The 21,920-nt window shown below is 57.4% G+C and overlaps 1 protein-coding gene across 1 annotated transcript in view; it reads right to left on the reverse strand.

Moving 5' to 3' along the window:
- Positions 1–21,920, reverse strand: part of LOC118021831 — a 134,286-nt gene that overhangs the window by 11,424 nt on the left and 100,942 nt on the right. The window contains exons 48-61 of the mRNA XM_035022283.1: positions 20,902–21,051; positions 20,684–20,800; positions 18,217–18,424; positions 15,259–15,425; positions 14,008–14,120; positions 13,593–13,674; positions 10,199–10,336; positions 8,469–8,631; positions 6,340–6,467; positions 5,636–5,776; positions 3,975–4,088; positions 3,750–3,878; positions 2,903–3,064; positions 692–856 (exon numbers count right to left, since the gene is read on the reverse strand). Coding sequence (XP_034878174.1) covers positions 692–856; positions 2,903–3,064; positions 3,750–3,878; positions 3,975–4,088; positions 5,636–5,776; positions 6,340–6,467; positions 8,469–8,631; positions 10,199–10,336; positions 13,593–13,674; positions 14,008–14,120; positions 15,259–15,425; positions 18,217–18,424; positions 20,684–20,800; positions 20,902–21,051 — 1,977 coding nt within the window. The remainder of the gene's footprint in view (positions 1–691; positions 857–2,902; positions 3,065–3,749; positions 3,879–3,974; positions 4,089–5,635; positions 5,777–6,339; positions 6,468–8,468; positions 8,632–10,198; positions 10,337–13,592; positions 13,675–14,007; positions 14,121–15,258; positions 15,426–18,216; positions 18,425–20,683; positions 20,801–20,901; positions 21,052–21,920) is intronic.

Consider the following 21,920-nt stretch of genomic DNA (forward strand, 5'->3'; position numbering starts at 1 on the left):
TTTAAGATTTTTTATTTATTTGACAGAGAGAGACACAGTGAGAGAGGAACACAAGTAGGGGGAGTGGGAGAGGGAGAAGCAGGCTTCCTGCTGAGCAGGGAGCCTGATGCGGGGCTCGATCCCAGGACCCCGGGATCATGACCTGAGCTGAAGGCAGACGCTTAACGACTGAGCCACCCAGGCGCCCCCTGTGTGCCTATTTTAAAGGGGGCAGAGGGAGGGGGTGCCCGGAACCCTACCCGCTGCCTTGCGAAATATGTCCGCTCCCCACTTACAGATGAGGAGGCAGGGCTCAGCGAGGGCCCTTCCCAAGATCACTCGGCCGGTGGGGACAGAGAAGGCATCGAGCCCAGCTCTGCGCCCTCCTACCTTCCTGGGCTGCTGGGAGAATCGGTAATACTGAGTGGCTGCCTTGTCGCAGGCACTGCTCTAAGTGATCTGCACGTAGTAACATATTTAATCCTCGCGGCATGAATCCCACGGGAGCTAGGGTAGGTGCTAGGGTAGGTGCAGCGATTACTCCCCACTTTGCAGGGGAGGAAGCCAGGCAGCGTGCCAGCCTGCGGTTCTGACAGTGACCACCAGGTGGCAGGGCCATCCAGGCGGTGGTGGCCTCGCAGGCCAGAGCTGGAGGAAGGGCATCCTCCTGGGGGTGGGGGGAGGTGCAGGCAGCCCCGACCTGGCCACCCACCTCCAGCTCCCCGGAGAAGTCTGGTGCCCGAGGCTTGCTGTGGTTGCGGAGGGTCAGGCTGAGGTGCAGGCCATGGTCTGGGTCCGGGGCGAGGCCCATCTGGCAGCGGGAATCCAGCAGGAGCCCATTGTGGCCCAGGGTGTGCTCCCCAGAGACTGAGAGAGCCTGGAACGAGAGGGTGGGTGTCAGCGGTCAGGGAGGCACAGGGGCTGCAACTTCCTCTCCCCACCATGCCCGGGCCTGGTCCAGACCCCTGGGGCTGTCGCAAGAGCCTGTTGGGTCTCCCTTCTAGTTCAGCCCATGGTCCCTCCTCCACTCGGGAGCCAGACTGACAGTGAAAAATGCAAATCGGACATGATCCCCTTGCTCAAAACTCTCCGCCTCCCCGTTGTACTAAGAAAAGCTGGTTGCCTGACATGGCCCACAAGTCAGCATTATCTTCTTAACCTCACCTCCTTGCTCTCTAAAGGCTGCCCTCTGTTCCTCCAATACCCTCAGCATGCTCCGCCACAGGGCCTTTGCACTGGCTGTTCCCTGTGCAGAGCTCGCATTTGTCAGTGGGGTCCCCTGCAATCCCCCGTCCCCTCTCCCTGCGTCATTCCTTCACGGCATTCATCATGCCTCAGTACATATGATGCATTTTTTTTTTTTAAGATTTTATTTATTCATTTGAGACAGAGATAGAGATAGAGAAAGCATGAGCAGGGAGAGAGGCAGAGGGAGGGGGAGAAGCAGGCTCCTCACTGAGCCAGGAACCTGATGCGGGGTTCAATCCCAGGACCCTGGGACCCTGACCTGAGCCGAAGGCAGACGCTTAACGACTGAGCCACCCAGGCGTATCATGCATCTTGTTTAACTTTTTCCACCCACTGGAAAGTGAGCTCCAAGGGGTGGGGCACCCAGTCTGTCCCCTTCACCTTCCTTGTCCCTGCACCTAGGAGAGGGCCCTGCATTAAGTAAAACCCACAAATGCTTTCTGAACGAATGGATGAATGGGGTTGGCAACCTGGCTCAAGAGCCAAATTTGGCTCACTGCTTGTTCTTGTTAATAAATATGCATCAGAAGATGGCCACACCCATGAGTTTACATATAACCTATGACAGCAGAGTTGAGTGATGGTAACAGAGATCATATGGCTTGAACAGCTAAAATATGGGGCACCTGGGTGGCTCAGTCGTTAAGCGTCTGCCTTCGGCTCAGGTCATGATCCCCGGGGCATGGGATCGAGCCCCGCATCGGGCTCCCTGCTCAGGCGGGAAGCCTGCTTCTCCCTCTCCCTCTGCCTGCCACTCCCCCAGCTTGTGCGCACTCTCTGTGTGTCAAATAAATAAAGTCTTAAAAAAAAAAAAAAAGAAAAGCTAAAATATTTGCTATCTGACCCTTTACAGAAAATCTCTGACCCTGGGATAGATGGATAGTTGGGGAAATGGATGGATGGATAGGAGGGTGGGTGAGTAGGTAGATGGGTAGGTGAGTAGGTGGGTGGCTGGGTAGATGGACAGATGGACTGACAGGAGGGTGGGGAGTAGGTGGGTGGGTGGATGGATGGATGGATGGATGGGAGGGTGGGTGAGTAGGTGGCTGGATGGATGGGAAAGTGGGTGAGTAGGTGGATGGGTGGGTGAATGGATGGGAGGGTGGGTGAGTAGGTGGATGGGTGGGTTTATGGATGGATGGATGGGGGGATGGATGGACAGAAGGATGGGGAGTACATGGGTGGATAGATGAGAAGGTGGGTGAGTAGGTGGCTGGGTGGGTGGATGGGTGGATGGATGGACAGATGGATGGACAGAAGGGTGGGGAGTAGGTGGGTGGATGGATGGGAGGGTTGGTAGGTAGGAGGAAGAACCAATCAACCAGCTAACAAACCCAGGAAGAATGTTTTGGGAAAGGGGTCCCAATACCTCACCTCCAACAACGATGCAGCTGAGCACCTTTCATTTACGTGTAAAGCTCTCTTCCTGTGTCACATCTCATATCTCACAGTCACCCTACATGCTGAAGCCTACTGCCTCTTCTGTTCCTCAGATGGAACCCTGGACTTTGAGAGGGTCGACCCACCCTGCCTGGGATCACCCCACCGGCAGATGGCAGAGCGGTGATGTGGGCACCCAGCTCCCTCGCTTACACCCCTGCGCTCTGTGGATGCTGTCCTCTCTCCTCACCCTCCCTCCATGGGTGCCCGGGCCCCCTCCCCGGGACAGACTCACCCTGGGCAGGTCACAGAGCCCCAGGTGCAGGGAATGGTGCAGCCGGTGGGTATAGTCGGTCCCCACCTCCCCCTGGAAGCTCTGCGTGGTGCAGGAGCCAGTGAAGATGTGCTGCAGCATGGCCTCGGCGTGGATCCTGTCCGCCTGCGATGGCCAATGCCTCTGGCAGGAGAGGGCACCGTGAGGCAGGGGCTCATCCCATGAGAGGGGAGAGGGGCCAAGGCCAGCTGCAGATGGGAGACCTCACGAGAGAGGGTCAGGTGCAGGAAGCCCCATCATGAGAGCTCCAGTCGGCCACAACAGTGATTTATACGCTGGGCGGATGTTTGTGGGGAGCACCGGGGGCTTGAGTTTAAAGGGTCCCAGAGCCCAGGGTGCGAGACCCCAGGAGGAACAAGGTTGGCTTTCAGGGCCATTTCTCCCCATTTCTCTGTGGTCTGGTCCCTGTCCCAGGCTCTGCAGAACAGTGCTCAGCCCCAGCCGCAGCCCCGGGTGGGCAGTGATGCCAGGAAGACTCCAAACTGACGCCTCCAGGAACCTGATCTCCCCCTGCCCTCAAAAGCCCTCTGGTGTCACCAGCTTCTTCCCTCGTCTGGCTCCGAGTGCTCATCTCATGCTGGGCGCCTTGCTTCCCTCATCCCCCCAGAGCTGTCACTATACCCCAGTCAGGGAACCCATTTTACAGATGAGAACACCAAGGCTCACAGTGGAGAAATGAGTTTCTCACCATCCTCCAGCACAGCTAGCGTTGGCACAAGACCCCATGGCCTCAGAGCCAGGCACTTTGTACAGCAGGTGTGGCCCCCCTGCGGGTGACCTGCCTGGGACCCGGCTTTCTAGGCCTCACCTCATATGTCAGGTTCTGCTGCACCCGGCGCCGGTCCCAGGACAGATCGAGCTGCTCGCTGAACACGGCCGGGGTCTGTGTTACGGCCCCACAGGCCCGGAGGGCACTCAGGCCCCAATTTTCCTGGAGCTGACAAGAAGATGGAATATGGGACTGGGAGCCAGCACAAGGGCCCAGAGTTAGGGAGAGCCCCGTGCTTGGCTTGGCAGTCCCGCCAGCGCATACCTGCCCCAGGGAGGCAGCCAGGCAGCCATCCCAGATGGTATTGAACTCCGAGGACCTGTTGGTCCAGGTGAGGTGCAAGGTCACGGGTTGCCCTCTGTCCCAGGCCAACTGGACCTGCAAGGAGATGGAGGGTGGTGGAGGGGAGGGCCAGAGGAGAGGCTGATGCTCTCCATCTGTGTGCGTGCAGGGGATAGAGAAGGGAGTGGGAGGAGTGGGAAAGGTAGAGTGCGGAGGGTGGAGCCCCCCACTGCAGGGGACGAAGGAGGGGAGCTGGAGACCCTGTCCTCCCTCCTGCCCGCATCTGCAGGTGCTCAGAGCCATGCCCAGCCCGGGAGACCAGAAGTATTTAGATGGAAGACGCCTCATTCCCAATACCCAAGCCTTGCTGTCTCCAAAGCCAGAAGGAAATCCGTGCTGCTCACTCAGGGCCTCTGGGGCTGCTGGGGACTGAACCGTGAGCCCCACGCCCCTGTTGTGCTGTGGAAGCCCTCATCCCCAGGGATGGTATTAGGAGGCAGGGCTGACGGGAAGGGACTAGGTGTTGATGAGGTCATGGGGTGAGCCTCAAGATGTGATTAGCGCCCCTATGAGAAGAGACCCCAGAGAGCTCTCTCCCCGGCAGGTGAGGACGCAGGAGACTGCGAGCCAGCAAGAGAGCGCTCACCAGAACCGGACAGGTCGGCGCCTTCATCTCGGACTTCTAGCCTCTAGAAAGGGGAGGAATACGTGTTTCTGTTTTAAGCAAAGGGCACCTAGCCACACAGCCGCAGTGTTCTGTGATGGCAGCCCGAGCCGACGAAGGCAGGGGCCCTCAGCTGATCTCCTCTCCCCAGTGCCTGCCCCACCACTTACTCTGTTCCAGCCTAACCGCCTCTGGCTCTTCCTGAAGCTCGCCAGCCTGTTCCTACCTCAGGGCCTTTGCACGCGCTCTTCCTGCCCTCCCACCCCCACCCCAGAATGCTATTCCTCCAGTTTGTCACGAGCTGGCTCCCTCTCATCCGGAGGTCCTCAGGGGACAAGCCGCTTCCCCCAGGAGGCCCTCCCTGGCCACCGCATCTGATTAGCCTCTGTCTCCGCCTCCTCTCCGCTTTCTTCCCGGGGCTTATCACAACTCTCCATTTGTTCTTCATTCGTTGGCTTGAATTTTAGCCAGGCTCTCTGTTTGGCCTGGCACAGATGGTCTACTCTTGATACACACTGGCCTTCTGGCTTCCATTTCACAGCTGAGAACACTGAGGCTCAGGGAGGGTCCAGGAGCGACCCGAGGCCACCCGGCTAGGTGAGGAGCCCAGCTGCCCTGTGTGGACCCTCTGCAGCTCCCGACTCAGCGGACCAGTGTATAAATGAGGAGTCGGACATGCGCGTAAGCTCTCGCCCTGCCAAAGTGCGAGCTCTTTAGATGCAGGCCTGTGTGCTTCGAACATGGCCTGACGTGCAGTAGGTGCTTAATAAGGTATCGATGAAGGAATGAACGAATGAAGGACCCTTCGGGGTGCAAACTTCAGGAATCTGTGACTCTGTTAGAGTCCTTCCCAACGGGAGACAAGCAGAACCTTCTTCCCCTGCACGCAGTACCCAGGTCGTGGGCTGTGGGCTCAGCCATGCAGTTCCCCAACCCCCAGACGCCCCCACCGTGGGCACCTCAGATGCTCCCCACTCACCTGCCCGCTCTGCTGGCCACCTCTGCCCTCAGCCAGGCCGCTGGCCTCCATGTGCCACCAGGAGAGGTTGAAGGGGTGAGCCAGGGCCAGGCGGGCGGCCAGCCTGCCCTTCCCCAGCTGCAGAGAGGACGAGACCACCACCTGGGGAGGGGGACAGGCTGAGCCAGAGGCCTTGCCCACAGGGGCAGCCCCCTCCCCACCCTGCACAGATGCCTTCCAGGGCAAGGGCATGAGGGCAGCGGGCTCTGAGCACACAGCCCCATTGTGGGGGGGCCCTTGGAGAGACGCAGCCCATTCTGCAGAGGGCAATGTTGAGGCTTGGAGGAGAGCAGACAGGGACAGTGTATGACAGAGACAGGACTGAGGACAGAGGGGCTGGAGGCCTTCATAGGTTAGAACACCAGCCCTGCTTTCCACTAAGCTCTGTGACTCCGGGCAAGTCGCTGTACCTCTCTGGGCTTCGATTTCATCATGTGAAAGCAGGGCTGAGGTGCCCTCAGCAGGTGTCAGCCAGAGGCATTCCTGTTGTGGCTCAGGTGCTGCCGGGACCCGATTCTGCCCCCCACCGGCTCCTGGGGACGGGGACCCGCCAGGCCGACCCTGGTGAGGCTCCTCGGGCTCGGGCAGGCCTGGGCCCCGACTATCCCGCCCAGGCTCCAGGGTCGGTGGAGTTCCCGGGGTCTCCTTCGGGCCCTGACACCTACCTGGTCCTTGCCATCCCAGCCCACGACCAGGTCGTCCCGGTGTTCCCGTGGTGAGTGCTCGCAGGACAGGCGGAGGCTGCCGCGCGGCGGTGGGGACAGGGACAGGGACAGCGGGTGGCTGAGCTCTGCTGGGCGGGGGGCACAGGGAGGGGCGGGCACGTGAGGGGAGCACGAGGGCTCAGGGGGATCTCAGCGGACACAGCCGCCAGCTCGGGCAGGTGGCCCCGTGCTCGGGTCATCTGCACAAAATTCAGGAGCTCTGCCCTCACTCGGCCACCACACCACTCAGCGCGGTTCCCGCGCTGTCCCCGTGAGAGCCCCAAGTCTCCACTCCCCACCTCCTCAAGGAGACCCTGCGCCTCCTGCGTCGAGAGGCGGAATCCATCCCCGTGGCCCCTGAACCTGGGCTGGCCTGGGACTTGCTAAGAGAATGTGGTGAGGGCGAGGCCACCGGATCCCAGCGCAGGCCTGAAGAGGCCTCCGCGCCCGCTCGCCCTCTGGGGACCCCCGCCCAGCCACCGAGGGAGTGAAGCCAGGCTGGCCGCCGGCGGGCCCCGGAACGAGCCGGACAGCCCAGCCGACATCAGCAGCACGTGCCCGCCAGCCCGAGTTCCTGGACATTTGTCACACAGCAAGAGCTGCCCCCTCCACCTCCCAGCCAACGTCTCGTACCGCTGTGACCTCCCTCACGCTGCGGGTGCCCGGTGCCCCGGTGACTGCCCCTCACCCACCCGGGCCACACTCTGCTGCCCTCCGTTCTCCCTTTGTCCCGGACTGTGACACAGGTGGCCGTCCCCACAGCTGAGGCCTCACAGCGGACAGTCTCCGTGCCTCCAGGGTCCCCTCTCTTGTCCCCCACGTGGAGACCAGCTGCCCTGACCTCGTGCTTCGCCTGACCCCAGCTCCTGAGGCCACCAGTTGGTCCTGTCTTCCCGGACCCCTGGGCAGGAGTCCAGCTGAGACTCCCCGGTAGACAGGGGCCACCTTGGTGACCTCAGAACTCTCAGGAAGGGGCCCCACTTGTCCCTACGCAGGTTCCTGGGAGCTGCGCCCAGAGATGGTGACACCAGCTGCGTCTCGAGGTGCCACGGGGTCATCGGTCCAGGGAACACTGACCCACTTCCGTGCACCTCACCCTCAGCACCGTAACCCTCATTCCTTCCACCCTCTGACCCCCCAAGTCCCACGCTCCTTAACCACAGAGCAGGGCCCTCGGGCTGCTCAGCGCCCCCACAAACCCCGTGCATGCACAGGCTCGCTGCCCTGGTGTGCTGAGGGGCCACACGTCTCCTCTGCCTTGTATGGGGGACACCATCCGACCACCCAGCAAGCTGTGCCCCCGGGAGCAGGGTCTGCACTGTGTCTCCCACATGGCAGACAGCAGGACAGGCTCTGCTCTGTGTAAAGGGGACTCGCCATACAGAAACTGACAGTCCTTGTGATGGCACAGCCCCTCCCAGGGCCACCTGTTTCCTGGACGGCCTCAGGGGACATGGGTGCCATCCGTGGGGCTGCTAGGGGACAGCACTCACTGCCCCTGCCGACCGTCAGCCTCCGCTCTGAAACCGCCGGGGCAGCTTGGGGTTGCCCCATCTAACACACTTCCTGTCTTCTCACACTCAGGATAGCCCTAACTCCCGACTGGGGGACCGGGACCCTCAGCCCTCCCGCCTGTCTCCTCTCCTCACCCCCGCTTCAGGGCACTCCGGCCACAGTGGCCTCGCTGCTGTGGTTCTACCACCCCAGCCTCGTCCCACCTCAGGGCCTTTGCACCTGCTTTTCTTTTTGCCTGCAATGCCCCTCCTCAGATCCCCGCCACAGCCAGTTCTTTCTCATCATTCAGGGCTCAGCGTGGACGTTACCTCCTCAGACACGCCTTCCTCCCCTACCCCACCTAAAGGAGCCCCGAACCCTCAGTCAAACCCTTCCCACTCTCAGAAACACTAATGTGATTTTCTCCATGTTCACATTCCTGCTCACTGCCTCTCCCCCTGAGGGCAGGGACCTGGGGCCATCTTACTTCCGGATGGATCCCCAGGGCCTGGAACAGCGCCTGGGATAAGCAGTTGTTCAAAGATGGTTCACTGAGCCCACAGGCCACCCCCACCAGTGACCTCTCGGACACTCACCCTGGAGGCTGAGGTTCCCAGCGGGCCTGCGGAAGGGCCCGGAGAGGCTCCCGTTAAGGACTGCCTCCTGGTCATCCCACAAAACTGTCTGGTGCAGGGTGTGGGTCCCACGGGCTCTCTCGTACAAGGTCTGCAGGACCAGCTCCCTAGGAAGGACGCTGAACTGGAAGAGAAAGACAGCTCTGGGTCACTGGGGAACCTGGCCCTAACTCCTGCTTGGGGTAGGAAAGAAGAGGCACTTTCAGAAGAGGAAAGACAGGGAACATCTGTGGGGCATAAACAGTTTACTGGGCTGTCAGATTCATCGGGAAGTCATAAAGCCAAAGGCTCCCCAATGTGAGGGAGGGGTGTGGGGCACAGGTATGGCCCTGTGAAAAGATCACCACCTCTCAGCTGCGCTTCCAAGCTGTGTGGCCTTGGGCCGGTTTCCTAACTTCTCTGAGCTCAGTTTCCCCCGTCTATAAGTCTATACGAGCGGATGAGAAGAACAGCGCTAATCTCTGAGATAATGCGAGGGTGTGTCTGCCCAGGGCTGACCTGTGGGCAGTGCCTTGTGGGAGCTGCTGTGGTCAGGAGTAGGGTTTCTCAAACATGTGCTGAGCAGGCATTAGGATCCAGACCCAGGGCTGAGCGATGGGATACAGAGATAACCAAGACTGGTCGTGGCTCTTCAGGGGCTCCCGGCGGATGGGGAGACATCACAGAGACAAAAAATGATGGGACAAGGGGACAAATGTAGCATGAAAGATACTCAAGAGGCAAAGGAACACAGAGAAAGAAGTTGGTGGACAACGCAAGGAAGGGCATTCTAGGCAGAAGGAATGGCCTGTGCAAAGGCTCAGAGAAGGAGACTCTCCCCTTAGGTGGGTGCCCCCATTGGAAGGTGGCTCAAGGGCCCTGCAGGGGGACTTGCTGGGAGGAGGGGGGAGTTTACTCTTGAATGTCTTACTGCCCCACCTTGACGCAAGACACCATTGTTTCTTGCCCTGCTAAGCCCAGGGTCTTCCTCACTGGTGTTTCTGCTGCCCCCTGTAGGTCACTCCCCATATAGCAGCTGGAGGGATCCGAAATCATCATTTGGATCGCGTCCTCAAAAGGCTTCCAATTTCAGAGAACGAAATCCAAACTCCTCCCTGTGGCTTGTCCTGCCCTATGATCGGACCCCCATGATCTCCTACTCACCCGCTCTGCTCTAGCCCAGCGGCCATGCCTCAAACGGGCCAACTCGTTCCTGCCCCAGGCCCTTTGCACATGTTGTTCCCTCAGCCTGCAATGCCCTTTCACCAGATTTTCAAATGGCCAACACTTGCCTGTCATCTGCGGCTAGCTCAGATGTCACCTTTTTTGTGAGGCCTTCCTGGCCACCTAAAGAGCTCCCCAACCACACACCCACTCCTATGACCCCATTTTCTTTTCTCTCTAGAATGTATCCATCTAGGAATGTTCTCTTATTTATCTGTGTGATTTTCTCTCCACCAGATGAGAGGAAGGACCCACCAGTCCTGTCCCAGGCAATATCCTCAGCTTCTTGAGTGGTGCCTGTCCTGGGCCCTAGTAGGGGCTGAACAAATACTGTGGGGGGAGGAGGGGGGGAGGGACACTGAGAGCAGCTGAGAATCCATTCCAGCACACTTCACCCACTTCACAGCCCCTCACAAATCCCTCTTTTCTCCCAGAACCGCCGCACCCCCACCCCCACCCACAGCCCGCCCTGGCCACCCTCCACGCACCTGGGGGAAGGTCTGTTCCAGCCTGATGATGCTGGTGACCTTGGCCTTTGCAGTCACCAGGCTGGTGCCCACGTGGAAATGATGCTCCTCCACCGCCAAGAAAATCATGCTCTCGGCCTCATGCTCCGAGTACTGTAGCTGGGTCAGAAGAAAAGCAGGTGAGAGATTTTCTCCTTGGTCTCTGATGGAATATTCCAATAGATCCTGGCTCCAGGCTGTAGGCTCTGGCCCCAGACACCCACAGGCTTCCTGGACGGTTTGAAATCTGGTGAAACGAGGGTCCTGAGCCTCGATTTAAGCCATCAGCGGTGCCCATGACAGCCACCTCCCCCTGTCCTTCATGCTGTCACACTGACTTGAAAACTGCTAATGGCCTGGGGCCATCAGGCAAGAATTCCAGCTGCATTACCATAGTGGACAGCAGGGGGCAGTCTAGTGCAAGGAACAAAGCACAGGTTGGGCCATCAAACAGATGCCCATTTGGCTCTCTTGTCACATGGGGTGGATGACCTCTGGCTAGCTCCTCAACCACCTAAGTCTCTGCTTTCCAACCTGATAAATTGGGATGATGACACTTTATTAATGTGTTGATGTGAAAATTTTATGAAATAATGTGCTATCTTCCAGACTGGCTATGTGACAGAATCACTTAGGACACTAGCTACACATAAAGATTCTGGGTCCCTATCTACTACAGCTTGTAAAAACAGAACCTCTGGGAACAGGATGGAGAAACTGATTTTTTTTTTTAAGATTTTATTTATTTATTTGACAGAGAGAGACATAGCGAGAGAGGGAACACAAGCAGGGGGAGTAGGAGAGGGAGAAGCAGGCTTCCTGTGGAGCAGGGAGCCCATTGTGGGGCTCAATCCCAGGACCCTGGGATCACGACCTGAGCCGAAGGCAGACGCTTAACGACTGAGCCACCCAGGCGCCCCCGAAACTGATATTTTTAAAGAACTCCGCAGATTAGTTTGACCTCAGTCAAAACATTCAACCTGAATCTTGAACAGTGTCTGACAAATCCAAATGGAGGATTTTTGCAAAATAATTGCCTGGACATTTCAAAATTGTCAATATATGACTTTTTCTTAAAGGTGATTAAGGATGGGGACACCTGGGTCTCTGATGGAATATTCCAGTAGATCCTGGCTCCAGGCTGTAGGTTCTGGCCGAGTCGGTTAAGTGTCTGCCTCTTGATTTTGGCTCAGGTCATGATCTCAGGTTCGTGATCTAAGTTGTGAGATCAAGCCCCATATCAGGCTCTGTACTCAGCGTGAAGTCTGCTTGAGATTCTCCCTCTCCCTCTGCCCTTCCTCCCTGCACGCGCACACGCACGTGCACACACACACACACACACACACTCTCTCTCTCTCTCTCTCAAATAAATAAATCTTTTTTTAAAAAGGTGGTTAAAGACAATGAGATGCTTAGGGGAAAGCATATCAACATCTCCAACTTACTTTGAAATGCGTCAAAAATACAGATGGATGGAGAGCTATCTGATAAAGCAAGTGGAGTGGAATAGGAGTGAGAAAACCGAGGCAGTGGGTATGTGGATGTTCACTATAAAATTGTTTTAATTTTCCAGGGTCTAAAAAGTTTAATAATGAAATATTGGGGGGAAAACAGGTACAGTGTGGGAGAAGAATTTCTAAATCAAGGGTCTGCTTTAGCCCAAATTCGGCCCACCACTTGCTTTTGTAAATAAAGTTTTATTGTAACACAGCCATGCCCATTTAGTTACACACTGGCTACGGCTGCTTTTTTGTTACAGTGGCAACACTGAGCAGTTACAACAGAGATCATCTTGGGTTTCAAGGCTAAAATATTTACCATCTGGCTCTTTATAGTACAAGTTCGCAGACCTCTGTTCTAGATTAAGTCACTTAAGATATAGGGCAACTAAGTACTCTGGGTGATCCTGGAGTGTGTCCTGGGTTTAAAACAAACTGAAAACAAACAAAAAATTCAGCTTGAAAGAACATTATTGGGGCAACTGGGAAATTTTATTATGGACCATATATTAAATAACAGTATGACTACATCATGTTAAATTTCCTGAATTTTGAAATTATGCTGCGTTGTATAAGAAAATAGCCTTGTCATCAGAACCACTCGCTGAAGTATTTTTTTTTTAAGATTTCACTTATTTATTTGAGAGAGAGAACACGAGAGGGGGGATGGTCAGAGGGAGAAGCAGACTCCCTGCCGAGCAGGGAGCCCGATGCGGGACTCGATCCAGGGACTCCAGGATCATGATCTGAGCCGAAGGAAGTCGCTTAACCAACTGAGCCACCCAGGTGCCCCTCACTGAAGTATTTTGGAGTAAAGAGGTATGTGTCCAGAAACCTGTCCATATCATCTCTTAATGATAAAGAAAATGTACCCGTGCACATTCGTGAATATAGAAATATATATGACATGTAAGTATGGGGAGAAAGTTGTGGCAGGTTATTAACAACTGGGGAATGTTCACTGTCCTAAAATAACTTTTCTATAGGTTGGAAACTATTCAAAATAAAGATTGGGGGGAAACGAAGAGGTCCCTGAATGTGCAGTCGGCAGCAAAGCTTGGGGAACACTAGAATGGTGTGGGAACGTGCTAGGGCAGGGCCTGGCACACAGTAGGTGCTCTGTGAACAAAGGCAGTCCAGGCCTGGGCAGGGAGGGCAGTTAACAAAACTGTGTGGCTAGTGGGATAACCAAGCAACTAGTTGGCAAATGGAACAATCAGTCACTCATTCATTAGTCAACATCTTTCACTGAGCACCTACTATGTGCTGGGCCCTGGGCCGGGTGCTGGGCATTCCTGATTTGGGGAAGAGGGGCAGACAGGGAAACAGGTCATGGTAATGGAGGAAGGGGGGCAGTGCCAGCCTGGGCCTGCCATCTACCCCCCACCCAGGACCCCCAAATGCTACATGCAGGCCAGATGCATGACTGGGGGCTGTCCTGGGGGTTCCGGGGGGGAGAGGATTCGCGGACAAGGGCGGGAAGATATGCAGAGACCCTGGGCCATGGGCAGAAGCTGGGGCACCTGGGAGGCGGCACTGGTTCAGCTCAAAGGGCTATGCCATGTGATCTGGCTGCTGGGAGCATGCCAGGCCGGGTGAGGTGGCGCCAGGCGCCAGGCACGGGGCGGGCCGGCCTCCCCCGCTCCCCGGGGTCTTGTGGGCCCAGCTGGGGGCTGCGGGCCTGGCCCAGGAATGTTAAGCCTGGGGATGTTTGAGAAAGCTGGAGCCAGGGATTTCCGAGGGCAGCCCAGCGGGGCCTGCGCACAGACGGGGATGTGTGAGCGCTCCCCGGCGGGGCCCGGCCCGCATGGCCCCCGCCCGCCTCGGGCAGGGCATCTGGAACCAGTTAGGGCTCAGGGGCGGCCGGGCACAGTTACCTTGGCTGAGGCTGAGGCTCTGCTGGGGCAGCGGCCCAGGAGGATGGGGAGGCGGTGCCGGCCGGAGACCTGAAGCTCTTTGCTGGAAGGAGAGAGAGGGCCTGAGGCCTGGGTTGTACCATTTATTAATTTGTATTTGAGGCCTAGGATACATTTCGTTTGCCAGACCAAGAACTGCTCGTCCAGGTCCTGCCCCCAAAGGTCAAGGTTACTTAATTAGCTGTGTGACCTTGGGCGAGTTACTTTGTTTCGCTGCACCTTCCTTCCCACATCCATGCAGTGGGGCTGTAGGGGGGCTTGGGGGGGGGCTGGGGGTTGGAGGTCAGTGCACAGCAGGGGCTCCGCTGATGTCTCCCTCACCCACCCTTCTCTTCTCGGGGGGAGGGGGCCCCCAGAGCTACAGAGAACCCCTCACCGGAGCGCCTGGCTCTGGCCACACATGTCAAGGACCAGGCTGGCTTGAGAATCACAGGTGAGCCGTAGGGAAGAGCACATCTGTTCCTCTGCCCACAGCTTCTGGAACACGAGCTGAGGAAGGAGCAGGCTGTGAGGTGTGGGGAGTGAAGGGGCCCGGGGACCCTCCCAGGCCTCACTCTGCAGCTTCCCCCCGGCAGCCCGGATTGCACCCCACCAGACCCGCACCCCAGACATCAGCAAAGAATGAGCTCCCCCACATCTCCCCACCACCGGACCAAGGCTAGGAAAAGGGGGTTTAGAGGAGGTCAGGGAGAGCGGGAAACGAGCCTGCTGGGTCGTGGGGACAGTGACAAGGACTCGCTGCGTGAGGGGTGACTGGGCCTCTGGGAATGGCCTCTCCTCACGGCAGAGTGGAGTGTGGGCAGGGCAGTGCTGGTAACCCGAAACAAGAGGTTGTGAATAAAGCTTCCAGAAGGTGTCCTGACTAGGCGACCTTGCACCAAGTGACAGTGACCAGGGCCTGGCCCCATTCAGGGGGCCACAACAGATTGCCCTTCTCGGAGGTGGGAGGGCATCATGGGAAAGGGCCCGGGTACCAGCCTGAGTCCCTTTTGCTGCCTCCTTGCTACGTGACCTTGGGCCGGTGACACGCATGCTCGCGTGTGACCCACAGACGGTGAAAAAGCACCCCGAGTGTGTTCACAGTGTGAACGCTCTCCATCCTCCCAAACCCCGTATTATCGGGACAGTTATCAGCCCCATTTCGTGAGCAGACTGAGGAATCTGCCCGAGGCCCCACAGACAGAGTCAGAGCTGGGATCTGGCGTCCAGAGCTGGGATTCATAAGAGCTAGGCCGCCTGCTCCTCGCGGGGTGCTAGGAGGAGGAACTGAATCAGGGCACAGAAAGCCCCCGGGTCGGCACTGAGCACGGAGCAGGGGCTCCACCAACTAAGCTGGGCTTTGGCCCAAGTGGACGAGCAGGAGGGCGGCGAGCACGCAGGGCGGGGAGCTGGAACCCGGGCCGTGCCCACAGCCCGCGGCCGGGACTACAGAGATGGCTCGGCAGACGCTGCGGACAGCTGTTAGCATCACCAACAGCCTCTACAAACTGTGAAGTGCCCGAGAGACACAGCGCAAGAGCATCTATCCGTCATGCATAGTAGGTCCCCGGCACGCTGGGGAACTGGATGGAGTGGACGGAATTAGCGGGGAGCCCAGCCTGGCCTGGGGGGCCCACCCACTCCTCACCTGGCTGGTCAAGGGCAGGCCCAGCCTCTGGAGAGCAGGGGCCGTGTGGCTGGCGTTCACCACCAGCTCCAGGGAGCCGTTTGTCGGCCAGGACACCAGGCCTGCCACGTCCACGCTGACGCCACCATCCCCTCCGTGGAGGGCCACGCTGGCTCGGGTCTGGGTCTCTAGGGGCAGAGAAGGGCAGAGGCTGCTGGGGACTCGGTTCACCTCCCTGTGCATGTGGGATCAACGCCAGGCAAGGCATTCCCTTCTCTGAGCCCCTGGGACTTCAATGGTCAGGCGGCGCGGTCCCCCTCGATGATCCTGGCCTGGCCACCTCCTCTTCCCAGGGTTGCTGCTGAGGCGACACCTCTGAGTGCCCACCTCAAGTACCTCCCGACCCTTCCTTCTCCCTCCCTGGGGACGGTCAGCCCCGTGACGGCAGGGCCTTTAGTCTGTTCCCTGCTATGTTCCCAGCACTTGGCACAGCTCTGGACACACCGCAGGGAGTGAGGAAACGGATGAATGAATACTTCTCTCCAGGTTTATCAAACATCCGAACAATACCAAATGATACTGACCTGCAGCCCACCTGGCCCAGGCTGGAGGTTCACCATCCATCCCGCCCACCGGGGAACCTCCAGGGCCCTGCCGCCTAGCCGACCACACCTCCACGTGGCGGACAGGTAAAAACCCTCCAGGAAAGGTGATTCTAGGAGCTTTGTTCTTCTTATTTTTGGACTTAAATCCCCCTTGCTACAGTAGGAAACAGTTCTCCAGGGTAAAGAGGTGAAGCCTAGCCTGTGTCAGAGGCCAGGTTCCCTGGGAGGGGGGGGGGGCGGGGAGGAGGGGTACAGCTCACAGCTCCGGACGGTTACACCTGGCCCAGCACCATCACCTGCCATTTGGGCCCATCGGGGCGGGTGGTGGTCTAAGCCTCGATTTCCTCATCAATAAAGAGGGCACAGCCTGCCCACCTTGAGTGACGTTGCCAAGGTGAACAGAGATAACACATCTGCGAATACCTGCCCATCGGGCATACACATCCCAGGAAATGTTCTCTTTCCTTCCCTGAGCAGTGTTCAACCACATACACCTGCTGTGCGTGGGGCCCGAGGAGGAGGGGACACACATTGAAGGGGGCCCCCAGTCTCCATGCCTGGGGATGTTTCAGACTGTCAGGGACACCAAGAATGTTGGAAAGGGACACTAAGAAAATGCCCCCCAAGGGGCTGGGACAGCCAACCGTGGGCAGCAGTGTGGAAGTGAGACATCTCCCTGGCTGCAGGTGACCACACCAGACCTCTCAGGGCCAGGAACTGGGTCATCCTTTACCCACCCATCATTTACCCATCATGTCCCCAATAAGCCCTTCCTCAGAGCAGTCTGTAAAGTCAGTCCCCCTGGCTGATCCAGGTTCCCACTCAGCCCTCAGGGGGCTGAAGGCCAAGGATGGAAAAGTTTGAGGCCAGGAGATGATCCAAGTGACAAGGGATTCCCCCAGAGGTCCTGATCTCTGCATTCTACACAAGGGTCAGAGGGTGCCTCTGGAGTCATAATGCCTGGATTCAGGTCCTGATCTCATCGTTCAATGGCTCTGTGGCCTGGGATAAGTGACTCAACCTCTCTGAGCTTCCATTTCTCCCCTGCAGAATGGGGACAGTTACTAACCCCTACCTCATAGATTCATGAATTCATTCAACAGATGTTTAATTGAATACCTACTATACTCCACTCTGCAAACAGGCAAAAATCATCCCTCTCCTTGTGGAGTGTACATTCTAGTGTGGGGTGGGCAGAAGACAGGTAATGAGAAATGGAGGTACTGAGTAAGTAAAGTCACATTATGTGTTAGAGCAACCAAGCCAGGAACAGGGATGGGGGGAGCCCGAGGGGTGTGGGGGTACCAATAAATAGGGTGGGAGGGGAAGGCCTCACTGAGAAGATGACGTTTGAAAAATATCTGAAGGCGGCGAGGGATTGAGGCAAGCAGATGTACAGGGGAACAGCCTGTGCAAAGGTCCTGAGGCAGGAGCCAGCCTGATGTGTTTGAAGACTAGCAAGGAGTGAAATAAGCAGGGGCTAGAAGATGGGGTCAGAGAACTGAGGGTGTGGATCCCGGGATCCTGAGGGCTCAGAAGTCCCACTACGGGCTTTGACCTTCCCTTGGTGTGAATGGATGGCTGAGCAGATTGACTGAGCTCCTGTGTATGGAGAGCTTGCCTGGTATGCAGTAAGCCCTCCATCAACTCTGGCTCTCATTACCTTCCCGCTCCATTAGAGGTTAAACTGTTTATCCCTAAAAATTATGTTGAAGCCTAACCGCTAGTTCCTATGAATGTGACCTTATTTGGAAATGGGGTCCCTGCAGAGATCAGGTTGAGATGCGGCCTTGCTGAAGTAGGGAGGGCCCTAATCCAATGACTGGGGACCTTATAAGAAGAGAAGACGGGGGCGCCTGGGTGGCTCAGTTGGTTAAGCGACTGCCTTCGGCTCAGGTCATGATCCTGGAGTCCCGGGATGGAGTCCCGCATGGGGCTCCCTGCTCGGCAGGGAGTCTGCTTCTCCCTCTGACCCTCCCCCCTCTCGTGTACTCCCTCTCTCTCATTCGCTCTCTCTCAAATAAAAATAAATAAAATCTTAAAAAAAAAAAAAAAAAAGAAGAGAAGACGGACAGACACAGAGGCAGAGATCAGAGGGATGCGGCCACAAGCCGAGGATCAGCTGGGGCCTCTGGGAGCTGGAAGAAGCAAGGAAGGATTCTCCCCATAGAGTCTTCGGCAGGAGCATGGCCCTGCAGACACCCGGCCTCCAGGACTGTTAGAGATTATACATCTTCGGCAAGCCTAGACAAGGAATACAGGCTGCCCCTGGAATCAGGCCTTCAAGGGCAAGGATGTTCCGAGACTGGTGAGCAGGCTCTGGGGTGGGGGGAGCTAGCCCTCCGGTCCGGGGGCCGTGCCCTGGGCGCCTTACCGTGTGTCTGCAGCTTGGCGCTCAGGCGGGCCTTGCCCGGGAGCCCGGCCTGCAACAGGCTCACGCTGTTGTGCTCACTCCAGGCAGCAAGCTGCAGGTGCCCAGCACGGCGATAACAGCTCACGGAGTAGTTCAGGGAGGTGGGCCCTGCCGAGATGCGTCCAGAATGCTCAAAGCTGGAGCCGCCGCTGGGAACGTCCACAGAAGCCTGGAATGACACAGAATGACACAGAAGCCTGGAATGACAGACCCATAGTGCTGCGGTGGGGGGGCGGGGGGGAGCCGAGACCCCGTTGCAGGAGCCAGTTTAAGGAAGAACAAGGTTACATGCGCTGTGTTGCTGGGTGTGGCGTGCTGGCCCCAGAGTGGCTGCCTATAGCTATGGGGTTTCCATCTGGGGTGGGGAGAAAGTTCTGGAATGAGAGAAGGGTGGCACACCGTTGTGAATGGACTAAGCACCCTGGAACTTTAAACACTTTAAAATACTTAAAATGGTAATTCTTCTATGTATTATACCACAATAAAAAAGTTGGCAAAATATACGTAACTTTGGAAGATTTTTTCTTTTTCTTTTTTTTTTTTTAAAGATTTTATTTATTTATCTGAGAGAGAGAGAATGAGAGCGAGCACAAGAGGGGGGAGGGTCAGAGGGAGAAGCAGACTCCCTGCCAAGCAGGGAGCCCGATACGGGACTCGATCCCGGGACTCCAGGATCATGACCTGAGCCGAAGGCAGTTGCTTAACCAACTGAGCCACCCAGGCGCCTCCTTTGGAAGATTTTCGACAGGGCATGAGCTCTCTAAGTCCCCCAGCAGCCCACCCAACCCATTTCAGCTCTCCACCTGGCCCCCGAAGGCTTTGCGTTTGCGACCTCTGCACCCCATCCGGGCACGCGGCATAAAGCCCCCCGCTGCGTGACGTCAGCCACTTTGTAAAAGCAGGAAGAGTTGCCCCAGCCTTCAGTGATGCTGGCTGAGCACCTACTACGTGCCGGGCCCAGTTCTGCACCTAGAGATGCAGTCCTGCACGAAACACAGGCATGCGGAGCCCGTGCAGCCCGGACGCCAGCTGTGGGAGACCAGACCAGGACGAGGCAGAAGGCATCGTGGGCCCGGTGATGGGAAGATGATGGAAAAGAGAAAGCGATCAGGGAGGGTGTGAGATTTTAAGAAATACCCAGGCGTAGGTATATACGTCTCTGTCCCCAGTTCCTGCTCATACTTGGTTTGTGATCCCCGTTCCCGACACAGAGCTCCCACCCTTGCGAGCTCCCCAGTGAGTGGGGGAGAGGAGCATCTTACACGGAGCTCCTAAATCCCTTAGAATTTCCTGGGCGAGACAAGTGCCTTTTGTTCTACTGAGGTGACTCTCGGTGGGCTCCCCAGAAAGACCAAGCCCTGGTGAGAAACTGGAGCCTTCAGCCCCGGCCCCCATCCTCAGGGAGGGGAGGAGGGGCTGCAGAGTGAGTTAACGATCCACCATGCTCATGGGATGAAGCCTCCATGAAAATCCCTCAACTGTGAGGCTCTGGGGCTCTGGGGTGGACTGAACACATCCACGTGCAGGGAAGGGGGCGCCGGCAAATTGGTTGTGGGTGGGTTGGCGGGGGTAGTCCCCATCCAGCTGGTCCCAGAAGTGCTCCGAGTGGCAGAGGAGAAACAAGGGCATCTTTACAGAGGGTCCCAGGGGGTGAGCTCAGAGAGGGGACAGGACCAGATCTCTGCACGAGGCTTTCTGGGGCCAGGCTGGCGTCTGAGGAACTCAAATGGATGTGGAGGGGCTCTGGGTAGAGACCCAAGGAGGCAGGGGTGGAAGGCGGGGGCCCAGCTAGGTGGCTGGACCCCAGGTGTGACCTCAGGTGGCCTGGAGCAGGTGACAAAGCTGCAGGTGGGGAGAAGGGGTCGGGCTCCAGCAACATCTGTGGAAGGCGGGGTCTGGTGTGTGTGAATGAAACAGGGATGGAGGACGACACCGAGGATTTTGCCTGCGCTGCTGGGGGGGGTGAGGGGAAACGGGAGGGGCAAGGGGCGGGGTTGGGCAAGCCAGGTGCCCACCAGGCCCCAAGTGGGGATACACAAGCAGATGGATCTGCAGGTCTGGGGCCCAGGGGAGGGAGCAATGGGGAGCTTCACTGAATGGATGGTACCCAAGTGAGTCACTGGCGCAGCCCGTCCAGGGAGAGAGCGTGTGGAGGCGGCTAAAAAGGGGGTCGAGGACAAGCACTGGGTCCGCAGGGAGGCTTTGGAAAAGGAGAATGTGCAACCATCCCAGGGCCGTGGTTGGGCTAGGGAAAGGAGCGAAAGGAGCGTTATCCCCAGTTTCCAGAGGAGGAGACTGAGGCTCCGAGGAGGTCTGAACCTTATTCCACCACCCCCTTGACTCCACCATCCTTCCAAGAATGTTTGTTGAATGCATGCATGCACGCACGCATGGATTTCCATTACCACTGGCGCTCGCCGAGGCTGACCTGCAGGCCCAGCTTGTCCTCCACCCACAGCGTCCGCAGCACGGGGATGTTGTGCTCGAGGGTGTAGTCCAGGGAGATGTGCTCTGGCTGCTGAGTGAACATCAGCTCCTCGGACACCTGCCGGCGTGGACGACTGAGACCCGGGCCTTGGGCTGGGCTGTCCCCACAACCCCCAAGACCCCCCAGCTCCCAGAGGCCCCACTCGCAGAACTGCACACCTGTCTGCTGTCCAGTGCGACCCGCAGGGAGCGTCTGTAGCCGGGTCCATGGCTCTCGGTGGCCAGCCCCAGCAGCACCCGGGCGGGGAGGCCCGAGGGGCTGGGCTGGGCCGGGCCATGTGTGAGCAACATCTCCACCTCCTGCTGGCTCTGCAGAGCAGTAAGAGAAACAAAAACTCAGTGCCTGGGAGGTGGCCAGGCTTGCCCACAGAGGGGAACATAAACCGCTCAGAATTAAATCAAGCCTCCTGTCTCCCCCTCCCTGTTGCCGACTGCACCGTAGAAAAACAGGAGAATTTCCAGCAAATGCACTGAGTGCATTTGGGATGCCTGATAGAAAGTAAGCGGCAAGCACAAAATTCACTGGGGAGGAGCCCAGGAAAAGAACCTCAGAAAGAAAGTCTTCGGCGAGGTACAGGGAGGGACCCACAGAATGTTTGAGAAGGACACGCCTTGCAGGTTGGGTTGCAGCAGGAAGGAAAAACACCTGGCCCCGAGACAAATAAAAACTCCCGAGACATTCAGATAATGCTCACAGAATGACGTGCAGAATGACTTGCAAGGTTGCTCCACACACTTAAGTGATGGTTAGTGACTCTCCCAGGGAGCTCTGGGAAGGCCAGCGAGTTCACATGAAATCAAGCAGGCAGAGCTGAACCTACACACACCCTCTGATCTAGCGATTCCACTCGGTGCGTGTTCATTCAAACACATGCAAGCGTGCTTGAGGCAGCGCTATTTGTAAGAGGCAAAACCCAGACACTTACATCCCTAAGAATTGAAAGCAGGGTCTTGAGAAGGTATCTGCGTGACCGTGCTCATAGAAGCGCTACTCACAATAGCAACCTGAGCATCGGCTGACGGATGATGGTATTACTCAGCCTTAAGGAAGGACATTCTGACACCTGCTACAACATGGATGAACCTTGAGGACATGACACTCAGCGAAGGAAGCCAGTCACAAAAAGATCCTGTGTGATTTCACCTGTAGGAGGTACCTTGAGTAGTCAAACCCAAAG

This window comes from Mirounga leonina, unplaced genomic scaffold (genome assembly GCF_011800145.1).
Source record: "Mirounga leonina isolate KUSES-001 unplaced genomic scaffold, KU_Mleo_1.0 Mir_175, whole genome shotgun sequence".
Lineage (NCBI taxonomy): Eukaryota > Metazoa > Chordata > Mammalia > Carnivora > Phocidae > Mirounga > Mirounga leonina.